The 20792-nt window shown below is 37.8% G+C and overlaps 1 protein-coding gene across 1 annotated transcript in view; it reads right to left on the bottom strand.

The window, feature by feature from the left end:
* CFAP47 (cilia and flagella associated protein 47) overlaps window positions 1-20792 on the bottom strand; it is a 540470-nt gene that overhangs the window by 47365 nt on the left and 472313 nt on the right. The window contains exons 60-62 of the mRNA XM_058712583.1: window positions 17135-17294; window positions 14928-15022; window positions 10356-10508 (exon numbers count right to left, since the gene is read on the bottom strand). Of these exons, the coding sequence (XP_058568566.1) occupies window positions 10356-10508; window positions 14928-15022; window positions 17135-17294 (408 nt within the window). The remainder of the gene's footprint in view (window positions 1-10355; window positions 10509-14927; window positions 15023-17134; window positions 17295-20792) is intronic.

Raw genomic sequence — 20792 nt, 5'->3', positions numbered from 1 at the left:
ATAAAATTAATCTCTTATGACAAACCTAGCTCATAGTTTTAAGAGAATAACTGCACATTTCTAAACACACACACACACACACACACACACACACACACACATACACAAGGCACTTAAATAAATGTAGTTTCCCATAATACACATTACAATTTCAAATTTACAAGTCAACAGTCCTTCAGACTACTTTAACACATTTTTCAATATGGAGGGAACATTCTGTTGTTTTTAGCAAATCCTTTAAAAGGCACTTGAGGGGCGCCTGGGTGGCTCAGTTGGTTAAGTATCCGACTCTTGATTTCAGCTCAGTCATGATCTCATGGTCCTGAGATTGAGCCCCATGTTGAGCTCTGTGTTGACAGCATGGAGTCTGCTTGGGATTCTCTTTCTCCCTCTCTCTCTCTGCCCCTCCCCTGTTCATACATGCATGCGTGTGCATGTGTGCTCTCTCTTTAAATAAATAAGTAAAACTTTAAAACAAAAAAGGCACTTGCATTCATGATACGAATAGGATAAATATATATTTAGCTTCAATTGTGCTCTAACAGCATGTAAAAAGCTTTCCTTGAAATGGCAAGCATGGTTTTTGTCATCATGGAGCTTATGTCTGAGAGGAAAGAAATGGCAATAAACTACCAGTGATACCACTAGTTTAGTGACACCACTAATGCTATGAGAGCATTAGTCCTGGGAACCTGGCTGCTAAGGTCCTGAGGAGGAAACAAACACACCAAAACTGAAAGGTGATAAAAGGTTACCTGGAAATAGAAATTAAGAAAGTGCCTCTTAGGCATCAGAGCAGCATGGGAGAATTTTCCATGGTAGAAGCCAGCTTAGCCCCTCTGAGAAAGAGCTTGTGTGGGTAAAGGAGAGGAAGTGGCAAGAATTTGTCAAAAGACGAAGTGGGCAAAGTAGGCAGGACTATGGAGAGTATGGTGAGGATTTGGGACTTCTAAGAATAAAAGGAGGTCACTGAGTGTTTTAAGTATGTAAGTAATGTGCCCTTTTAATAGTAAACTGAACAAAAAGGGGTTAGGAGAGAATGCAATGAATTTTCCGCAGTAGTTCAGGCCAGGTGGTGGCTTGCACAAGGGTAAGAGGAAGATTAAGATCAAATAATGCCCTGCCATATACAAAGCAGGAGATACATAAGCAATTATGACTGTCAATAGAATCACAAGCTTATCACTTCTGTCCTGTATTCATACCCTTTACATATATACAAATTATTTCATCAAATAGGTTTCAGAGAATTGTATCTATGTATAACAGATGCCTGTATCTATGTCCATATCCATATCCATGTCTATCTATTGTGTCACAAAATAATAATGGTGATAATCATTTGGGTATGGCAGCAGAGTCGTTATGTAAAACAAAAGGGGTATATCTCCCACCCAGATAGTGTCCCCGCATAATTATCATTCAGCCTAATGCCTGTATCATAGTGCCACTAAATCATGCAGCAGGAGCTATGTTGGCCAACAGTTCCTTTTACTACGGTCAATTTTCTCAGGACAAGGACTGAATTTTATTCAATGTGGAAGAACATCAGTCAATTTTTTTTAAAGACTGCAACTAAATGTGATAAATAATCCAAAAGTATTGAATTATAACAAATTAATTTACAAAATACACTTTCAAATGATGTATTATTAATACCATATGCATTTTAATCTGTAAGAAATACATGTCAAAGCAAACCCAACAAAAATGTCTTGGTTATGGAGAAAAGACTATCGAGGAATAATGAACGTGGTTATTCATGTTCTTTCCCTAAATTTCTGCAGCTCTCTCTTCATTAATAAGAGGCATACACATTTGTGAGAACATCCTAATCACAGAAGGAATGAATGGAGTGCTAAAGACAAATTTGAAACAGATGAAGACAGTATTCGAAGAAAATGGAGATTATTGGATAAACTACCTACAGCTATTCTCTTTGAACAGGTAATGAAGAATGAGCGACTCTTCTTATTTTTTTACAAAGTTGCAAATCTTTTGGCAGGGGTATTTCATTAACATGTTTTTACTTCACTTTCATAAGGTCATCTAATAGACCAGACATTTTGATTAATTTAAAATAACTGCATGTTCCTCCGCTCTGGCTACAAGTACAGTAAACCACAACATGCAAAATTAAAAATTTTTTAATGTTTATTTATTTTTGACAGAGAGAGACAGAGCATGAGTGGGGGAGGGGCAGAGAGAGAGGGAGACACAGAATCTGAAGCAGGTTTCAGGCTCTGAGCTGTCAGCACAGAGCCCGATGCGGGGCTCGAACTCACAGAGTACGAGATCATGACCCGAGCCGAAGTCGGACGCTTAACCGACTGAGTCACCCAGGTGCCCCCACAACATGAAAAGTTAAAGGAAGAAAGGGGCCACGCATCTGATGCTCTTCTTACACATTTCATTCCAAACAAGGCACCAAAAAGAAAAAGTAAAGGGACTTCTTGTAACATAAATATTGATCTGAACTCTTGGCAATCAGCATCCAGCATCAGTCTCTATCCAATACTTAGGGCCCATATTTTTGTACTTTTTTTTCATAGAATACTCTTGTGTGTATTAATGAGAAAACCTACTGAATGACATTTAGAAGACCATGTTTCCATTTTAAAACATTATTTGTCAGTGACTGAAGATGGACACTCTAGTACATCACTGTCACAAAATACCCAATGAGAGCTTTGAGTGATAATAATCGTAAGATCTAACACTTACAGAACACACAATGAGAACAATATGCTTTCTAAGGATTCCACGCATTTACATATTTAATCCTCAGAAATATCCTATGAAGTAGATACCATTATTATCTCCATGTTAGAGGTGAAGAAACTGAGTTTATAGAGAGGTAAAGTAATTTTCTCAAGGGCCTAAAGAGATTAAATGGAAGAACCCAAGGTATCTGGCTCTATATTTCACCTAGGATATCAGGCCTGTCATGTGGCACAATTGCTGAGAAGATACCATTAGTAGCTTCTGGAAATGTTCAGGACATAACCTATGTACTGGTGTGTGGCAGCCCTCAGGGCAGAGCCCTTGGTCACTCCAACATTTAGATCCTGGTCAGAAGAAGATGAGCCAACAAGAGAAATGGAGAAGAGACAACCAATGTGATAAAAATATTAAGACTAGTTTTGAAAACTAAAAGCAGGAAGTCCTTCAACTGGGTCAAATGGTAAATGTTGATGACAGGCTGAGTAAGCTCAGGACACAAATCTGACCACAGGCTTAGGCACACTGGATAAGGGTGATCATCTTGTCAAGGGTGGTCTCATTAGAACAGTTGGGACTGAGGCCTTAACAGAGTGAGTTCAGCAGAGAAAGTAAGATGAACAGAAACAGAGGAAAGTAGCAAATCTGGAGGCCAAGGGGAGGACCAATGACAGGTTTCTCAGGAGCTGTTTGTGGTTACAGACCAAACCACAGACCAAATTTACATATGACATGCAAACAACATACAGCAAGATGGCTGGAAGGAGACCAGTGTGACACATAAACTAGCAAATGAGACACACACAAAAGATAAGAGAATAATCAAAGAAAAATGGCCTCAAGTTATAGAACATTTGGAAAATAAAAGAGGCATGAATCTGATGTGCAGTTCTAACCCTAAACAATAAAACCACTCCCACGGAAAAAGTCTCATAGAGATAGTCATTGAATGAACTAATCCCCAGGGAGGCACAAAGACTGCATAGATCAAGAATTACTTAGGAAGAACAAATACAATTAGGGGGGAATTATGCCCACACAGAGTAACTTGTAATCTTACGGAAGTGACATTGCAAAATACAGTCTAAATATCCATGTATAATAATATTCCAGTAGGGCAATACCAGTTGATTTAAATACTACAGGTGCACAAATTGGACAGATGTTCTTTGAATTCTTTGACAACAGTCTGTGTGACTTGTTAATTTTGGCATCTCTGGGGCTCAGGAAAGTATCTGCCAGCAAAGATGCTCGCAAGACTGTTGCTGAATGAAAAAGATATGAAAGTGATCAATCCTGGTTAACTCAATGGTGTGTGTGAGAAGACAGGGTGGAAAGAGAGCAGGGAAGTCCCGGCATTTTCATTTAATGAGGCCTGGTAGGATTTTTTTGAACTCTTAGGTAAGGATGATGAAGATAAAAGGAGACTAATGGGAAGGGAGCAGTGAGGATTCTTATCCCCTACTTATCATGTTTACCTGGAGGGGTCTATTCACTCACAAGAAGGGAAAAGTAGAGGAAGAAAAGAAAATCTCTGCATCAATCTGCCTCCTCCATTATGACCTGCCATAGGAGGAAAAGCAATGCATTTGATCAGTGAATATTGGTGAAGGAATGGAATATGAGCAGATGAGCAGAACTTTTTCTTTCTTTCCCAGTGCCTTGAATCCCGAATATATACTTTCTCTGCTTTCTTCATGGGTAGGTTGTTTGCTCTTGCCAGGAGCCTACACAAGTGACTAGTTTGGGGGTGAATGCACTTCATTTTGGTGGCAGGTTTAATTAATAAGCCCCAATTAATAAGGCCACAGTGCCAAGGTCACGTTTCAGTTCACCTTTATAATTCATGGAGGTAACCTTTTGATCTTCATCTGCCTTATTTTTTTTTTTTAATGCTTATTTATTTTTGAGAGAGAGAGAGACAGAGCACGAGCAGGGGAGGGGCAGAGAGAGAGGGAGACACAGAATCCAAAGCAGGCTCCAGGCTCCGAGCTGTCAGCACAGAGCCAGACGTGGGGCTCAAACTTGTGGCTCGTGAGATCATGACCTGAGCGAAAGTCAGACGCCCAACCAACTGAGCCACCCAGGTGCCTCTCCATCTGCCTATTTCTAATCCACCTCTCAGTTGGTCATAAACTTGGATGAGGGAATATAAGGGTTTAATTAGTGATCACACCTAAACCCTCATCACAGTCCAAGCCAGAGAGTTTTTAAATTTCCACCATCATGGATTTAGGAGACCAGTGGAAGGGCAAACTGGCTGAACAACATGACTCTTGTGAACACTAATGTGCTGGGTAAACTCTAATGAAATTACACAGAGAAAAAGAGCTGGTTTGCCTGTATATACACTGAAGACTAAGATAGTATGCAGACAGTGTGGTCAGACTTGTTCTTAAATAGGTGAGAAGGGAAAGCCAAGCAGGCAGACTTACAGAGAGTGCAGGCAAGTTGGTCGCATCTTTCAAACATGGGCAGGGAAAAGAACCAAGATCTTACCAAAGGAAAGGTTAATGGATTTATCAAATATTCAGGTACCATAAAGATAGAGAAAAACATTAAGTTTGGGAGGGGACCGAACAAATCTACTTCTATAGAGGACATGGTTCAGAACAGAAACATTCACAAATTAAAATGTCTTCAGCCAAAAAAATAGATGAACTCTTTGAGTTTGGTGGTATTGAACACAGAAAAAAACTATTTTAGGGGGAATCACGGGAAGAGAAAAGCCTGAAAACCTTTCAATTTTTTTTTTAATATTAAGTATTATTTCTCATCATGAAAAGTAATGAAGCAGTGAAATATGAGCCATATCAAAAGGTGTATTTTCAAGAGCTATTTGTGAGAGGTTGTCTTTTTTTTAATGTTTATTTATGAGAGAGAGAGAGAGTGCCAGCGAGCATGAGTGGGAGAGGGGCAGAGAGAGAGAAAAGGAGACACAGAATCCAAAGCAGGCTCCAGGCTCTGAGCTGTCAGGACAGAGCCTGATGTGGGGCTTGAAGCCATGAACTGCAAGATCATGACCTGAGCCGAAGTCAGATGCTTAAACAACTGAGCCACCCAGGCACCCTGAGAAGTTGTTTTAATATGCCTTTCAAACCTCCCAACATGATATTGGCAGCTTCCTTAGAGACCTTGCTTATATAGAAGGAAGTGGATTTTTTTCAGTAATAACATTTAATCAATTTCTATGATCAGAATTATAATTTTTTTAGCTTGCAACCTGACAAAGGTATAATGCAAATAATTTAATGTAGTAAGCACATATTAAAATGGTTCTCATATATGAGTATTTCTGTACTTTGCTTCACAGTGTCACAGAAGCATCAACGTTTTGCCTTCAACAAGATAAACTGCAAATAGAAATCAAGGTTTGAACACACCATTATTAAAACGTATTTAAGCACAGCAGGATGACACACAAAACAATTACTTCACTTCAGAAAGGTACTGGACATTTACTGTAAGTTGGCTGTTTATTAAAATTATGCTCCATTTCAATAAAAAGTGCTTAGATTTATCATTGGAAATTGACAGTTGTGTTACACATTTGAATTCTGAGGTTAGGGGCGCCTGAGTGGCTCAGTTGGTTGAGCGTCTGATTTAGGCTCAGGTCATGATCTCACAGTTCATGGGTTCAAGCCCCGCATCAGGCTCTGTGCTGACCGCTTGCTCAGAGCCTGGAGCCTGTTTCAGATTCTGTGTCTCCTTCTCTCTCTGCCCCTCCCTCGTTCATGCTTTGTCTGACTCTGTTTCTCAAAAATAAATAAATGTAAATGAATAGTGAGATTAAAAACACAGTATTTTTATCCCTGATCTACATAAACAATCAGAATTTTTCATTGAAGACAAGAAAGTCAGCAGGGTTTCATTCACTTATAATTCCAACGTTTCTCTAATGCTACTACGTGATTCAGTAAGGCAAAATCTGTATTAAACTTATAATAACATTTTTGAGATAAATGGAAATGGATTGCATCAGTCTGATTTCATTATGAACAGATATTCTTTAAAATTAAGAGTAATTAGGGCACCTGGGTGGCTCAGTCAGTTAAGCATCTGACTCTTGATCTTGGCTCAGGTCATGATCTCATGGTCATGATTTCATGGTCATGAGATCAAGCCCTGCTTTAGGCTCAGCACTGAGCATGGAGCCTGCTTGGGATTCTCTTTCTCTCTCTCTCTCTGCTGTTCCTCTCATGCTCTCTCTCTCTCTCTCTCTCAAATAAATAAATAAATTTTAAAAATAAAGAGCAATTGAACAGGCTTGCAATAGAAAATTTCCCTCTCCTCATATAAATTTATTTCATTTTTTATAAATTTAAACAGTCTATGAGTAAGTTGACATTCCTGCAATTGCAAAAACTAAAATCCAATCAAACAGAAAAAAGAACTATCTAATAAATTAACATAATTAAAATTAAATGTTTCACTGTGCAATCACATAGTTCATATTATCAATAACTAGCTAGTAAATAAAAAGATAATAATTAGTGTGAACTATTTTTTTTTGTAATTCCAAAGATTTTATGAAATGCATTGGGTACATGTAACATAGGTTCTCATTTCATAATTCCATTTCCAGATTTTAAAACATTACCTTCCAAATCTTATAATGAGATTGTGTGGGGGGGGGCTGGGGGGACAGGTTATCCTGACATTCTTGTGATTCATTTAAGAAATATTTATGATTTCCAGATCTGCTTCTATATTTACTCTCAGAATGCTTGTCTGCAAAGAACAAAACCCTAGTTTGAATGATCTATTTTGGAAGACACCAAGGGTGTTTGGAAGAGAAAGAGGATTGACTGATCATGACTGAGCCATGTGTATAAGTTGATGAGTAGGAAGAGAAAGTGGGCCAGAGAAGAGACGAGAAAGGTAGGCATGCAGAGAAAAGCAGACAAAAACAAACAAACAAACAAACAAACAAACAAAAAAAAAAAACCAAAAAACAACCAAAGAACAAAACTCCTCAGCTTTACATTTTACAACTTCAACAAACGAAGCTAAACAGTAGGACACCTGACATGTTGCCAAGAAAGTGACTGAAACTCTATCCTAAAGAGTGGGGACAGAAGTCTCATGGTAGGAGAGAGATGGGAGGTATGAATTTCCAGGCCCAGAAAAATATTTAACGTATTAAAAGTTTCCAGTAAGGACTTTGGGATGGATTGGCAATAGATAGATCTTACCAGTCCATAGTAAATACACTACGGCAGAGTTGCTCCTTGTCTTCCCAATAGTTATGTTTTTCCCTTCTTCTTTTTTGGTAATTTCATCTGGGCCTGGACAAAGAGATTACATCTCCCGGCCTCAGTTGCAGTGAGATGTAGCCTTATGACTGAGTTCTGACCAATGAGATGCAAGTAGAAATGAGGTGGGCATCTTCAGGTCACAGCTTTAAAGGGAACCACCTTACTCTCCACTGCAGATGTCCCTGCACAATTGACATGCAGATGAGGACAACACAGTGGATGGTGCAGCAAAGGGAGAAAAGGAACCTAGGTCCCTGGATGATCTCAGGGGACATAGGCACCACACTCCCTGGACCTCCTACAAGTCTAGGCTCTCGTGTGAAAGAGAAATAAGCCTGTCTTGTTTCTTGTTGTTATTTGGTCTTGGTTAAAATAGCTGGTTAAATTCCTGGCAAGTTTCCATCCCTCAGGTGTGGCTGGAAGCACAAGGGGTAAATATCAAATTTATTATGTTGTAACAACCACTGGAGTAGGACTGACTTGAGTTGTGGGCAGCTATCCATATTACCAGAAATTTCTTGAATTGTTTAAAATGAGCATTTATTATTTAATAGAAATAGCCACTAGGGGCTCCTTGGTTGCTCTGTCGGTCAAGCATCAGACTTTGGCTCAGGTCATGGTCTCACAGTTCGTGAGTTTGAGCCCCACACTGGACTGTGTGCTGACAGCATGAAGCCTGCTTTGGATCTTCTGTCCTCCCCTCTCTGACCCTCCCTGGCTTGTGTGTGCATGCGCACACTCTCTCTCTCTCTCTCTCAAAAATAAACATTTAAAAAATAGCCACTATTATAAAAAATTAAAAACTATTTTACTCTCTTGTACACTCCTTCTATACTCATGTATTCTAGCACTCTCTTCAGTTATATCTCATTTATATTCTTTTATCACAGAAATAATTAAATCAGACACAAAGATAGTAATATTGAGAGTAAAGTAAAAAACTATAGATATGAATGAGAAAACTATGGAGGATATTTTGTTTCTGCAGAAATTTCACACTTAATTACATGGTTGGTTTGGTTTTTCAAATTATACATAAACATTGATTTTCCCTTTGATTTTAATAAAATACTGTCATAGGAAATTTCCCTTTCAACGTGAAATAGGAGAATTCTACTTTAGGTCATCTGGAAGACAGTTGAAAAACAGATCTTGCATCACTGAGATTTGATTTTGCCAGATTTTCATGTTAATTTTGTGAAAGTTTTCTTTAAGACTTTAAATTTCAGAGGGATTATTATACAAAATTTATTTGAGGATTACATCTAACTTATGTCACATTTTCTATATATTTAAATAAGGAACTTGCAAAAAAATTTTTTTAATGTTTACTTATTGTTTAGAGAGGGAGAGAGAGTGTGAGCAGGGGTGGGGCAGAGAGAGAGGAGACACAGAATCAGAAGCAGGCTCCAGGCTCTGAGATGTCAGCACAGAGTCCCACACGGGGCTTGAACTCACCAACCATGAGATCATGATCCGAGCCGAACTCAGATACTTAACTGACTGAACCACCCAGGTGCCCCTAAATAAGGAACATTTTATTGTAAGTTGTATTTCTGAATTTAAAGCTGCAACACATGACTTGAATCATGTTCTTTAAATTAGAAAGAGAGAGTAAAGGAAGAGATTAAAACTGAAAGGGCACTGGGGCTCCTAGATGGCTCAGTCGGTTAAGTGTCCAACTCTTTTTTTTTTTTTTTTTTTTATTTATTTTTGGGACAGAGAGAGACAGAGCATGAACAGGGGAGGGGCAGAGAGAGAGGGAGACACAGAATCGGAAACAGGCTCCAGGCTCCGAACCATCAGCCCAGAGCCTGACGCGGGGCTCGAACTCACGGACCGCGAGATCGTGACCTGGCTGAAGTCGGACGCTTAACCGGCTGCGCCACCCAGGCGCCCCAAGTGTCCAACTCTTGATTCGGCTCAGGTCATGATCTCCAGCTCATGCCCGGAGTTGAGCTCAAGCCCCGAGTCGGGCTCCACGCTGACAGTGTGGGGCCTGCTTGGGTTTCTCTCTCTCCCTCTCTGCCCCTTGCCTGCTCTCTCTCTCTCTCTCAAAATAAATAAATAAACTTTAATAAAAAATTGAAGGGACATGGAAATTACAGTTTCTACAGTTTTTTCTCTTTTCACTGATGACAGAATCATAACTGATTCTTATAAATCCATTAACAACTATAATTATTTTCCTTTTGGAAATAGCCACTATGTGAAGAAAACAAACATCACTGAACACTTGCTGGGCACTGTTTAATGACATATTGTAACTGAAAAATACTGGGCATGGATTTTCATGTACCTGAATAATCCTGCAATTTAAGGAAACTGAATCTTACTTATTACCATTTTTGATATCCATGACTGTCGTTTTCTTACCATCCACATCTTCGTCAAATTTACATGAATTTCTTTTTGGAATCACTACAAAATCTGTTGAATCTAAGATAGGATTTTCTCCAAAAAAATCACCAGTCAGCGTGACTTCCACTTCCTCTTCTACCCGCTTCCTGGACTGACATTTTATAACAACTACAGGAGAGAAATATTTCCAGTTGAGATGGAAGAAAATGAATTATGTCATGAAAAATATCCTTTAGCATACTTTGACTTACTGTGTCTGGCATTAATACACACACACACACACACACACACACACACACACACATACCACACACAGTCATGCAATATGTATATACATTGACATTTTAGAAGCAAATAAGAATATTAAATAATATATAAAAATAGTATGACAAGAGGTACTGGAAGGTACACACTGCATTTCAGAACAGTATATTAGGATGTAAAATTTGATTCAGGAACTGACCTAGTTATGTCAGTAATTCAACTGGTAGTCATGAACACATGAATTTTTCAGCTATCTGTATGTTCATTGTGGTAATTACCAAACTCTACTTATAAAATTATATTACAGCAAACACCTTCAAATCATTTTTAAAAATAAGTTCTGTAACATTTATTTTGTAATAACACTTTAAAAAGATTTCCTACTATTTATTCACTTGTACCTTAAAATTCATGTTTAAATCATTTCAGTAAAATATTTTGATTCTCATTTGTGAATTGCTTTAAATTTACAAAATACACTAATAGGGGCGCTTGGCTGGCTCAGTAAGTAGAGCATGCAACTCTTGGTCTCAGGTTTGTGAGTTCAAGCACCATGTTGGGTGTAGAGATTGCTTAAAAATAAAATCTTTACAAAAAATACACTAACAGTTAAAAATAAAATTTAATGAAGTACTTAAAATTAATGTTAAAATTTAATTACATATTAATTTAACATATAGCATTAAAACTTTATATATTTTTATATAAATTAAATTTCAATGTTTTCTTATATCAAGTATAGAAGAAGTTGTCAGTGATCTTGTCAGAAACCAAAATGTTGTTTCTATGTACAACTACTCATTACACATCGGAGTATTAATGTATTCCTTTGGCATTAGCTCTATAATATCATGGGGCCAAGTATACTAGAATCCACATGTGGGAAATCAAATAGCTATGTCCTGGGTTAGGAGATTATAGGGAATACATTGCAAAGCAGAACACTGCTTTCTGGCCTTGCTGAAAACAGCAGCCATGCCTTGCTTACCTGGTTAATGTGTATCTAGGGGTTAGGTCCTGCCTATGCTCATAAATTCCTTAGGCCATGTTATCACATGGAATATTTTACCCCGTCTTAACTTGTTTTTCTGACGTTTTCTATATGTTCTTACTGGCACGTAGCCCACCGACATATTGCTGATTGTTTCCCTAAATGTATGCTCAATAAATACGGGAGCTTGGCACACCTGGGTGGCTCAGTCAGTGAAGCATCTGACTTAGGCTCAGGTCCTGGTCTCATAGTTCATGAGTTTGAGCCCTGCGTCCACACGTTGGTCTCTGGGCTGTCAACTCAGAGTCTAGAGCCTGCTTTGGATTCTGTGTCTCCCTCTCTGTCCTTCTTCTGCTTGAGCACTCTCTCTCTCTCTCTCTCTCTCTCAAAAATAAATAAACATTAAATAAATAAATAAATAAATAAATAGATAAATAAATAAGGAGCTTGAGAGCAGCTTGGGGAGACTTCCCTCTGCCTCGCTCTCACCTCTCTTGACTTGTACAGAGTCTTGCGTAATCCTTTCTGCCATCCTCGGCTTGGCTGGACAAAGCCAAAAGCAGAACCCACATCCACATAAATAAAAATATTGTTTCTCAAAAATATATTAACTTATATTTTTATCACTTCAGATGCACATAAAACATAAACTTAATATAAGGGATAAAAGGGAATGATAATATAAAAAAGCCTATTTATTAAAAAAAAGTTTATTTATTTATTTATTTTGAGAAAGAGAGTGAGCAGGGGACGAGTAAAGAGGGAATCCCAAGCAGGCTCAGCGCTGACATTGCAAAGCCTGATGCAGGGCTCAAACTCACAAATTGTGAGATCATGACCAGACCGAAATCAAGAGTCAGATGCTTAACCAACTGAGCCACCCAGGCACCCCCCAAAAAGCTTTTAAAATGTATTGCACTGTACTGTGTGGCACCAATAATACTATAATCATCTAAACTGTACAACTAGATAATGTCCTCCAATTTATGTGTTTTCACCATACATATCACATTTATAGTACAAAAATATATAACATCAATTTATTTTTAATTCTAAAATTTGCAGGTTGGTATTGAACATTTTAGACTTAGAATAAGTAGTGAAATACAAGATGTGGATTAAGAGGGTTGACATGACTGAGGGAAATGTACAAGCTTCTTTGGTTTTAATTAGCTTCAGTCTTAAAGCATTAAATTGGAAATTAGTGTGATCAAAGTTACAATTAGTATCATGTCACTGGTCTTGTCCCTCTAAGTCCTTTGGAAATTAGTGCCCTGGCAATGCACGGATTTCTCAATCACAGTGGATTCACATTCCATTGTCTTCACACTGTGACAGTAGAGGAGTCCTTTTCCAATTATCTGTCCCAATGGATAGGAGCAGATAGGAATACACACACAAAAAAGGTCGCTCATAGAATGACAAAAGTACCCTGGGTTTAAGAATAACCTGAATGACAGACACATAAAAACAGAGGAGAAACAATAAACATCGATGGTGATAAAGCTGAGCAGAGAAAGCAATGTGTTATCTCTGATGTGTTCATAAGAATGAAGGATGGACTGTACAGAAAGGAAGCAATATGTATTTATATAATTGTACTCATTTTTTCTTCTCAAGGGCATTTGTAGATAAAAATAATTACTAGACTAGGCTTTAGAATTCTGCTAAAATGATTTAATAACTGGCATACAATCTGTTTCAGAACACTGATGTTACTACAGGGTTGTGCTAACGCGATACAGACTATTTATAGAACTCATACTTAATTTAAAAATCAAGTAATTACCAAGAGAAGTGATTTGATGGAAAATGCCTTTCTGTTTTTGCAGCATGCTTAACTTTCTTTGAAGAAAACTGTGCAAGAAATTTATGCCTTTATGTTTGCATAGGCTTTGTTTCAGACTGAAAGAAAAAAGCCTGCTTTAAAGCTTTAATCTGGGAAAAACAAAACTGTGTCTGCCATCAACATCAGCAATGCTGCTCTTAGTATTTCAACAGAGTAATGTCTAGGCTTTATTACATCACTTTGATCAGATGACTGCATCATAAATTTTGAACCGTTCAGCTCTATGGAAAGTATACAAACAATTTTCTTCTAGAAGGAAATAAAAGAAATGTTTTGGCATTTTGTGAAGCAGTCAGAAGATAATTTAGTATATTTGAAACATTTAGGTGTTGATAATTTTTTAACTCAAGAGCAAAAATACTTCAAGTAAAACAAATGACATTTACTGTCAAAAGTACTGCTAGATATGTGGATTTTTACTCCCGTTGAAATTAAATGACACAAGGAAATATGTAACCTTGGCCTTCAATGTATCCAGGGAAACGCTATTATCCACAAGCAAAAGTTAGTATTTTCTCTTCTTTCTCAGTGTGGTGACATAATATATGCCAGCAGAAGACTAACTCTATTTCACTACCAAAGGTTGGTATCAGAAGGAGCAGAAAAATTCAAAATTTCAAGACTGCTTTCAGCTCATCTGTGTTGGTCGAGTTGGGGTGGGGGGGGCTCCAAAACAGATATCCCTTTGCGCTGCTGAGCAATTCAGCAATCGTTAGTTATGAAGAACTATGCCTAAGGCCTAGTAAGAGGTTGCTTTATGGATATCCAAGAGGAATTGCATTTCTTAGGCTGACTGTGGGAAGAAAATGAGAAAAGCTAGGAATGCAGAAGAAGTGAGAAGAGTATTGAGGAAAGAGAACACAAGGAAGCTTGAGAGAAGTTTGGAGTATGTGGAGAAAAAGAGAGCTTACTGAGAAAGAGAAAGGCCTTTTAAGGGGAGGGATTTTATGTTGTGTATATGGTAGTGAAGTGAACCTCCTAGAAACCCTGAGTACATTCTGACCGGTTTTTGGAGGACATCGTACAAGTTTAGTGTCTGGGACAACTGAGAATAGAGAGATCAGTGTCCCCATTGGATGGTTCTTGGATGAGACTTCAAGTTGCACAGAAGCTGGAATCTGGCAAAAAATGTGACCCAAGAACCAAAGTACCTGAGGATCGGATAGATCTAGAGCAGGGCTCCGGGGGCCTCACGACTGTGGGCTACAGGGGCCTGAAGCTAATGTTATTGCAATCTTAGCTGATTTCTAGGTTTCACCAACTGGAAGAACAAGAGGACATGGTATGGTTTGGTGGAAGGATCGGTGGACTTACTGTGAGGAGACCAGAATCGGTCCCAATGCTCCCATCAGTAGGGCTGTTCAGTTCATGACTTTCTTTGCACCTTCATCCTCTCACTTGTATAAGAAGAGGTGGGAATAAGGGAACCTCTATGATTGATCCCTTTGAATCCTGGTATTCCCGGATTCTAAAATATACCTACCTGGAGGGCATTTAGGATATAGTGCCTGTGGGAGTCCAAGAATAGGGTATATCCAGTGTATTTCTGGGATTTCTCCACTTGCTGTTCCCATTGTTCTAATGAGAAATTAAATGAGGAAGAGTGAACAAAAACTATGAACACTTTGAATACTAGCATAAAAGAGAATATTCATTTTTCACCTAATGCGATTTTAGCAGAGCTCATGAATTTAAACTTCGGTAGAAAAAAACTATGAAATACAAATCATTTTCTGCAAATGTTATAAACATGTCAAAGCAAACCCTGGGAAATTATCACAAAGAAAAATGTAACACAACCATCATGAGATGGAAGTTAAAATTGAAGAACTTTCCCCCTACTTTTAAAAGTCAGTATTGGCATTTATTGATATGACTAAAACATGATTTATCAGAGGTAACACAGGTCCTGTGGGTTGTATTCTAAATTGCACAGGTGAGGCATAAAACACAAAAATGCCATTGAGTACAGGACTTCAGAAGGCGACAAGGAATTTACTTTTGGGGGGATGTCAGCTAAAAGAAAGAGGGCATTTGCAAAAACCATCAAGATGACAACAGTACTAGGACATGGTTCTGGTCATTGCTGAAATGGGCTTTTCTTGTTAGAAACGAAACATAAGACACAGCAGGCAGGACCAGCTGCATGAGCATGTGACCTGTGCAACAAATAGCAGGAGGACCCCATGTTTAGAATTGGTCCATGCGTGTTTAACACATAGCGATAAGTGCTTTGAAATTCTTAACCATTTTGAACAAAGGCCCCCACATTTTCATTTTACATTGGGATCCACAAATAGACAGGCAGTCCTGACTGTAGGAATGGTAAAAATTGTGGCAGAATGGACACTAATGGGTTCACAGGAAAGAATTTTCTTTTAATGTTTATTTTTGAGAGAGAGAGAGAGAGAGAGAGAGAGAGAGAGAGAACACACACATGCAAGCAGGGGAGGGGCAGGGAGAGAGGAGGATAGAGGATGGGAAGTGGGCTCTGTGCTGACAGGAGAAAACCCGACACGGGGTTCGAACTCATGAACTGTGAGATCATGACTTGAGCTGAATGAAGTCAGACACTTAACCAACTGAGCCACCCAGGCAACCCAAGAATTTTTTTAAATGTGGAAAAGAGGGTCGCCTGGGTGGCTCAGTCAGTTAAGCGTCCAATTCTTAAGTTTGACTCATGTCATGATCTCACAGTTTGTGAGTTAGAGCCCCGCACTAGGCTCTATGCTGACAGCATGGAACCAGCTTGGGATTCTCTCTCTCTCTCTCTCTCTCTCTCTCTCTCTCTGCACCTCCCCCATTCGTGCTCTCCCTCTCTCTCAAAATAAATAAATAAAACTTTAAAAAAATGTGGAAAAGAAATAGGCACCCATAGGAAGAATTTTGTTTTAATTAAGATTTCTAGATTGTTATTTAATTAAACTATAAAAGCAGAGAAAACATAGTTTGATCATTATTGGAGTTTGCTTAAAATTCAGTGAAGCAAAGAAGGGACAGGCGGCCCACATCCTGCAAGGACACAGTATGGCAGTAGTCAGGCCAGTGTTTGCTCAGGGTGTCATACCTCCTGGCACAGTGCCATCACTTGGTAAATGCCAGTATCACAAGTCCTATAGTTGGCCAAGACAAGCTATTTCAGGTTGTTCTCTAGAGATTTATTATTTGGCGTCTCAGCAGTAACTGTTTTCCCAGTCAAAAAGGAGTCCTTTGCACGTCTCTGTGATTCACTGACATGATACTTAAGGTTGACTTTTTCATCACCCTGAACTTCAAATCACTCTGAACATCAAGTGATATATACTATGCCCATATAACAAATGTATTTTCCTCTTCTGAACATATAAATTTCAACACTTCAGAGAATTTAAAATCATGGACTTTACATTACATAACACAGAAAGGAAAGTGATCATGTCAATGCCAATCAAAATAAAATCATTTTCCTTAAATGTCCTTATTTAAAAGTTACCTTTTGGGGGCACCTGGATGGCTCAGTTGGTTAAGCATCCGACTTCAGCTCAGATCATGATCTCCCAGCTCGTGAGCTCAAGCCCCACATCAGGCTCGCTGCTGTTAGTGCGGAGCCCACTGGGATCCTCTGTTTCCCTCTCTTTCTGCCCCTCTCCCACTTGTGCACTCTCTCTCAAAAATAAATAAAACAATTAAAAATAAATATATATAAGTTACCTTTTCATTTCTGTGTCTAATTCTTCAAAATTGTCAATAGGCCAACTTTCTCTATTTGCCCTCATCATTTGAACAATGACCATTGTTCTGTGTAATTTCATAGTGTTGGGCATAAATAACACTGGGATATCTATATTCTCTTTAGGAGGCAATGTGATTCCTGTAAAAAACACAATTAATTTTTAATGTGGTAAACATTTTCAGAGTATAATTTTAACAGCAGAAAATAATCTCCTAATTCTTTTACTGGTTATCAGTTTTTCATAATCATTTCGGAACAAGAAAATGCATTATGCAAAAAAAAATGCATTATGCTAAATTATAAGGGCACTTCACTGGCTTCACTAATTTTCCTCAAATGCCATCAATGCTATTAAAAAAACACATTTTAACCTGAGGCAAGAAGCCTCTCCTGAAGAGGCTGGAAGGGATGAGGAAATGTTGAGAATTCTGGCTTGTGTTTCCCAGAGTGATAAAAGAACCATAAAACCCATGAGTCTTTTCAAGTCTTACTACATTTTCCAAAAGCCAAAGTACTGCAATTTTTGACACTTTAATTTCTTGTCTTTTTTTTTTTTTTTTTCTAGACCATAACAGTGCCAGGTTTCTGCTTGGAGCACCAAAATTGTTACCAGCAACCTGTTCATTTATTTACTTGATCCATGAGGGAAGCTGAAGCTTATTTGTGAAAGAAAGTCCAGGTTGTAAAAACCAGAAGACAGAAACACCGACAGCATTTTCTTGTGTTCTAATGGATTCGACTTTTTCAACCTTTACTCTGCATAAGAACCACCTGCAAAACTTGTAAGATATGAGCTTACTAAGCCCCAACTATATATTCTGATTTATTCAGACTGGGCTGGGGCCCAAAAGCTCCATGTGTAAGTAGCTCCTCACGGAATCCAGAAGCAGATGGTCATGTGACCACATTTGGAAAAAAACATGCACATCCTACCTATTGGACAAGTACTGGGATGTCCTCCTTTATTTTGAAGAATAACACTATTTCTTTATAAGAAAATAAAAGATTACTGACTACATACTGTTTTTTAAAAATTCTTTGTTATAAAATCAATGATTTTCAGCCATTTTGTCTCAGATGAAAACACTGCACTAAACTATTAAAGACATCAAGAAAGGAAACAGAAAATGGCCCCTCCGCAAAACATCCCGCCTCCAAATTCTTACAAATTTTTCTTTTCTTTTCTTTTCTCTTCTTTTATTTATTTTTAATGTTTATTTACTTTTGAGACAGAGACAGAGCGTGAGCAGGGGAGCGGCAGAGAGAGAGAGAGAGAGGGAGACACAGAATCCGAAACAGGCTCCAGGCTCTGAGCTGTCAGCACAGAGCCTGACGCTGGGCTTGAACCCACGACTGTGAGATCATGACCTGAGCCAAAGTTGGATGGATGCTTAGCCAACTGAGCCACCCAGGTGCCCCCAAATTTTCAAATTTTAAATTTTAGTTCTTCAGGAAATGAAAATGTTCTTATGTCTCCTATCATAGTTAATAACAATAACTAATATGATTACCACTTAGTATTTATTGAGTACTCACTATATGCCAGGCTCTGTGCTAAGTATTTTTCACACAATACCTCACTGCATTCTCAGAAAATCACTGTAAATTCTGTGCTACTATGTTTCTTATTTTAGAGGTGGAGGAATTGAGACAATTTGCCAAAGTCCCAATGAAAGACTGTGTGGCTTACTAAGACATCTAAACAATGTCTGTCACTTTCAACGTCATCCTTATGAACTCTAGATGTTTAATGAATCATTGCAGTCAAATGGATAAAAGTAGCAAGAGCTGGAATAGGATAAAAAGAGTAAGAGCGGCATTAAATAAACCATCCCTGTATCACTAAGGAAATCAAATTAAGAAGTGATCATTTACCCTTACAAAATTTTATGTTATCAGTAAAAATAGATTTTAGAATGACTGAAAATAAAACCTAGACATTTAGATGATATAAGGAGTCAAGACAAAGATACAAAAGAGTAATTCATTGCCAACACCATGCTTTCTTATAATGTTTGTATTGAAAGTGTGGAAAGACAGTGCTATGATAAATAAGCCCATTTAATTAAAAATCCAATAGCCTATTTGCAGCCATAATGTTTTAGCAGTCTACAAGTAGACACAGTTCTCTGCTGAAGTGATCATAAGTTTCTTTAATTATTATATGCTTGAATAGTAAGAAGCACTGTGTTGTTATTACATGAAATCACTGAAATTTAACATCAACAAGAACTTTGAGAATTTATCAAGTTCATCTTGTGTCTCACAAATGAGTTTTATTTTCGTGGTTTTCCCACTATCCTGTGCAACACTTTGAGTAGAGACGGGAAAGCTGTTCTCACTTCTATCTGCTAAAAAATCTACCCGTGGTTTCTTAATACCTATATGCTTTCATTTTTATGGTTCTTTGATCCGTCGGTAACTTATCCATACGTATGAAATGGAGAAGAACGTTTCCAAGGTTACCGATTTCCTATGGGGGACTACTTACACAAACTCACTTATTTAAAAGTTCACTGATTTGCAATGCTGCCTTCATGGCATGTACATACATATTTGACTCTTTTCCTGGATTCCTTAGATTTCTTTGATCTTTCTCTTCATTAGTAAGTGACACATTGTCGTAATTATAGATGCTTTATTTTCTAGTGGGACTAACTGACTCCTCCTCCAACTCATTTTGTAAAAGAATTTTTCTACATTTGAAATACACAGTTAGTTCCAGGAAATGGATGGGGTAGCAAATAGTACTTTTAATGGAATCATCCTGCATTTATACTTTTGGGATCACTGACATTTTGTCTATTCATGATCCATCCAAGGGCAAGAATATGGCCTTTATTTTATATTTCTCATCTGGGCATTGCATGACGTGCTTCTAAATTCTTGGAAGAGCTTTTCAGATAGTTTTACTTTTCAGACTTGCTAGAGTCTTATATTGGCATTTTCATATGTATTTAGCAGGAGGGTGAGAGAAACCACGTTAGTTTTTTCTATCTTCTGACTAGGAAATCCAGCTAGTATGATGATCACTATACTCATTAGGTTGATAAACATATTCTAAACTCAAAATATTTTCTGAACCTATCTCTGTTTTATTCCATTTCCATAGAGGAAGCACACAAACTTACTGCACCCATATTTATTTTTTTCCATTACAGTTATCATTCTTGAGGTTTGAAACCCTAATAAGGGTTTTAAGAATGCACATTTTGTTTTACATAATTAATTTTATGGACTTATATATTTTATGAGAGGTTTAACATTATTTATAGAATTTTTCAAAACCCTGATAGTACTTCACGCTTAGTGTCTGGGAAACGTTACAAAGTGTGATATTACTGTTTTACCTTTAAAATCTCCTATGGCCTCATTGAACTTAGCATTCAAATTTTATTCAGTATATTTTAAAACTGCTATTTTGATTGCTCTTTTGATTAAAGGTGTTAGAAATATTTATGCACTGATCTCCCATTTGAAATATAGAAGTTGTACAATGTTTTAATGGCTATGAGATTTCCTGCCTTCTTAGAAGAAAATCTTCTCAAGAGAGTAAAATGAGCATAATCCTCATTTTAGTAATGAAAGTATTTCATCCTGGGGGAGTCATGTTTAATCACTTTAGTGGTATGACAT

Source organism: Neofelis nebulosa, chromosome X (assembly GCF_028018385.1).
Source record: "Neofelis nebulosa isolate mNeoNeb1 chromosome X, mNeoNeb1.pri, whole genome shotgun sequence".
Classification (NCBI taxonomy): Eukaryota; Metazoa; Chordata; class Mammalia; order Carnivora; family Felidae; genus Neofelis; species Neofelis nebulosa.
This window is presented reverse-complemented; position numbering and strand designations above follow the sequence as displayed.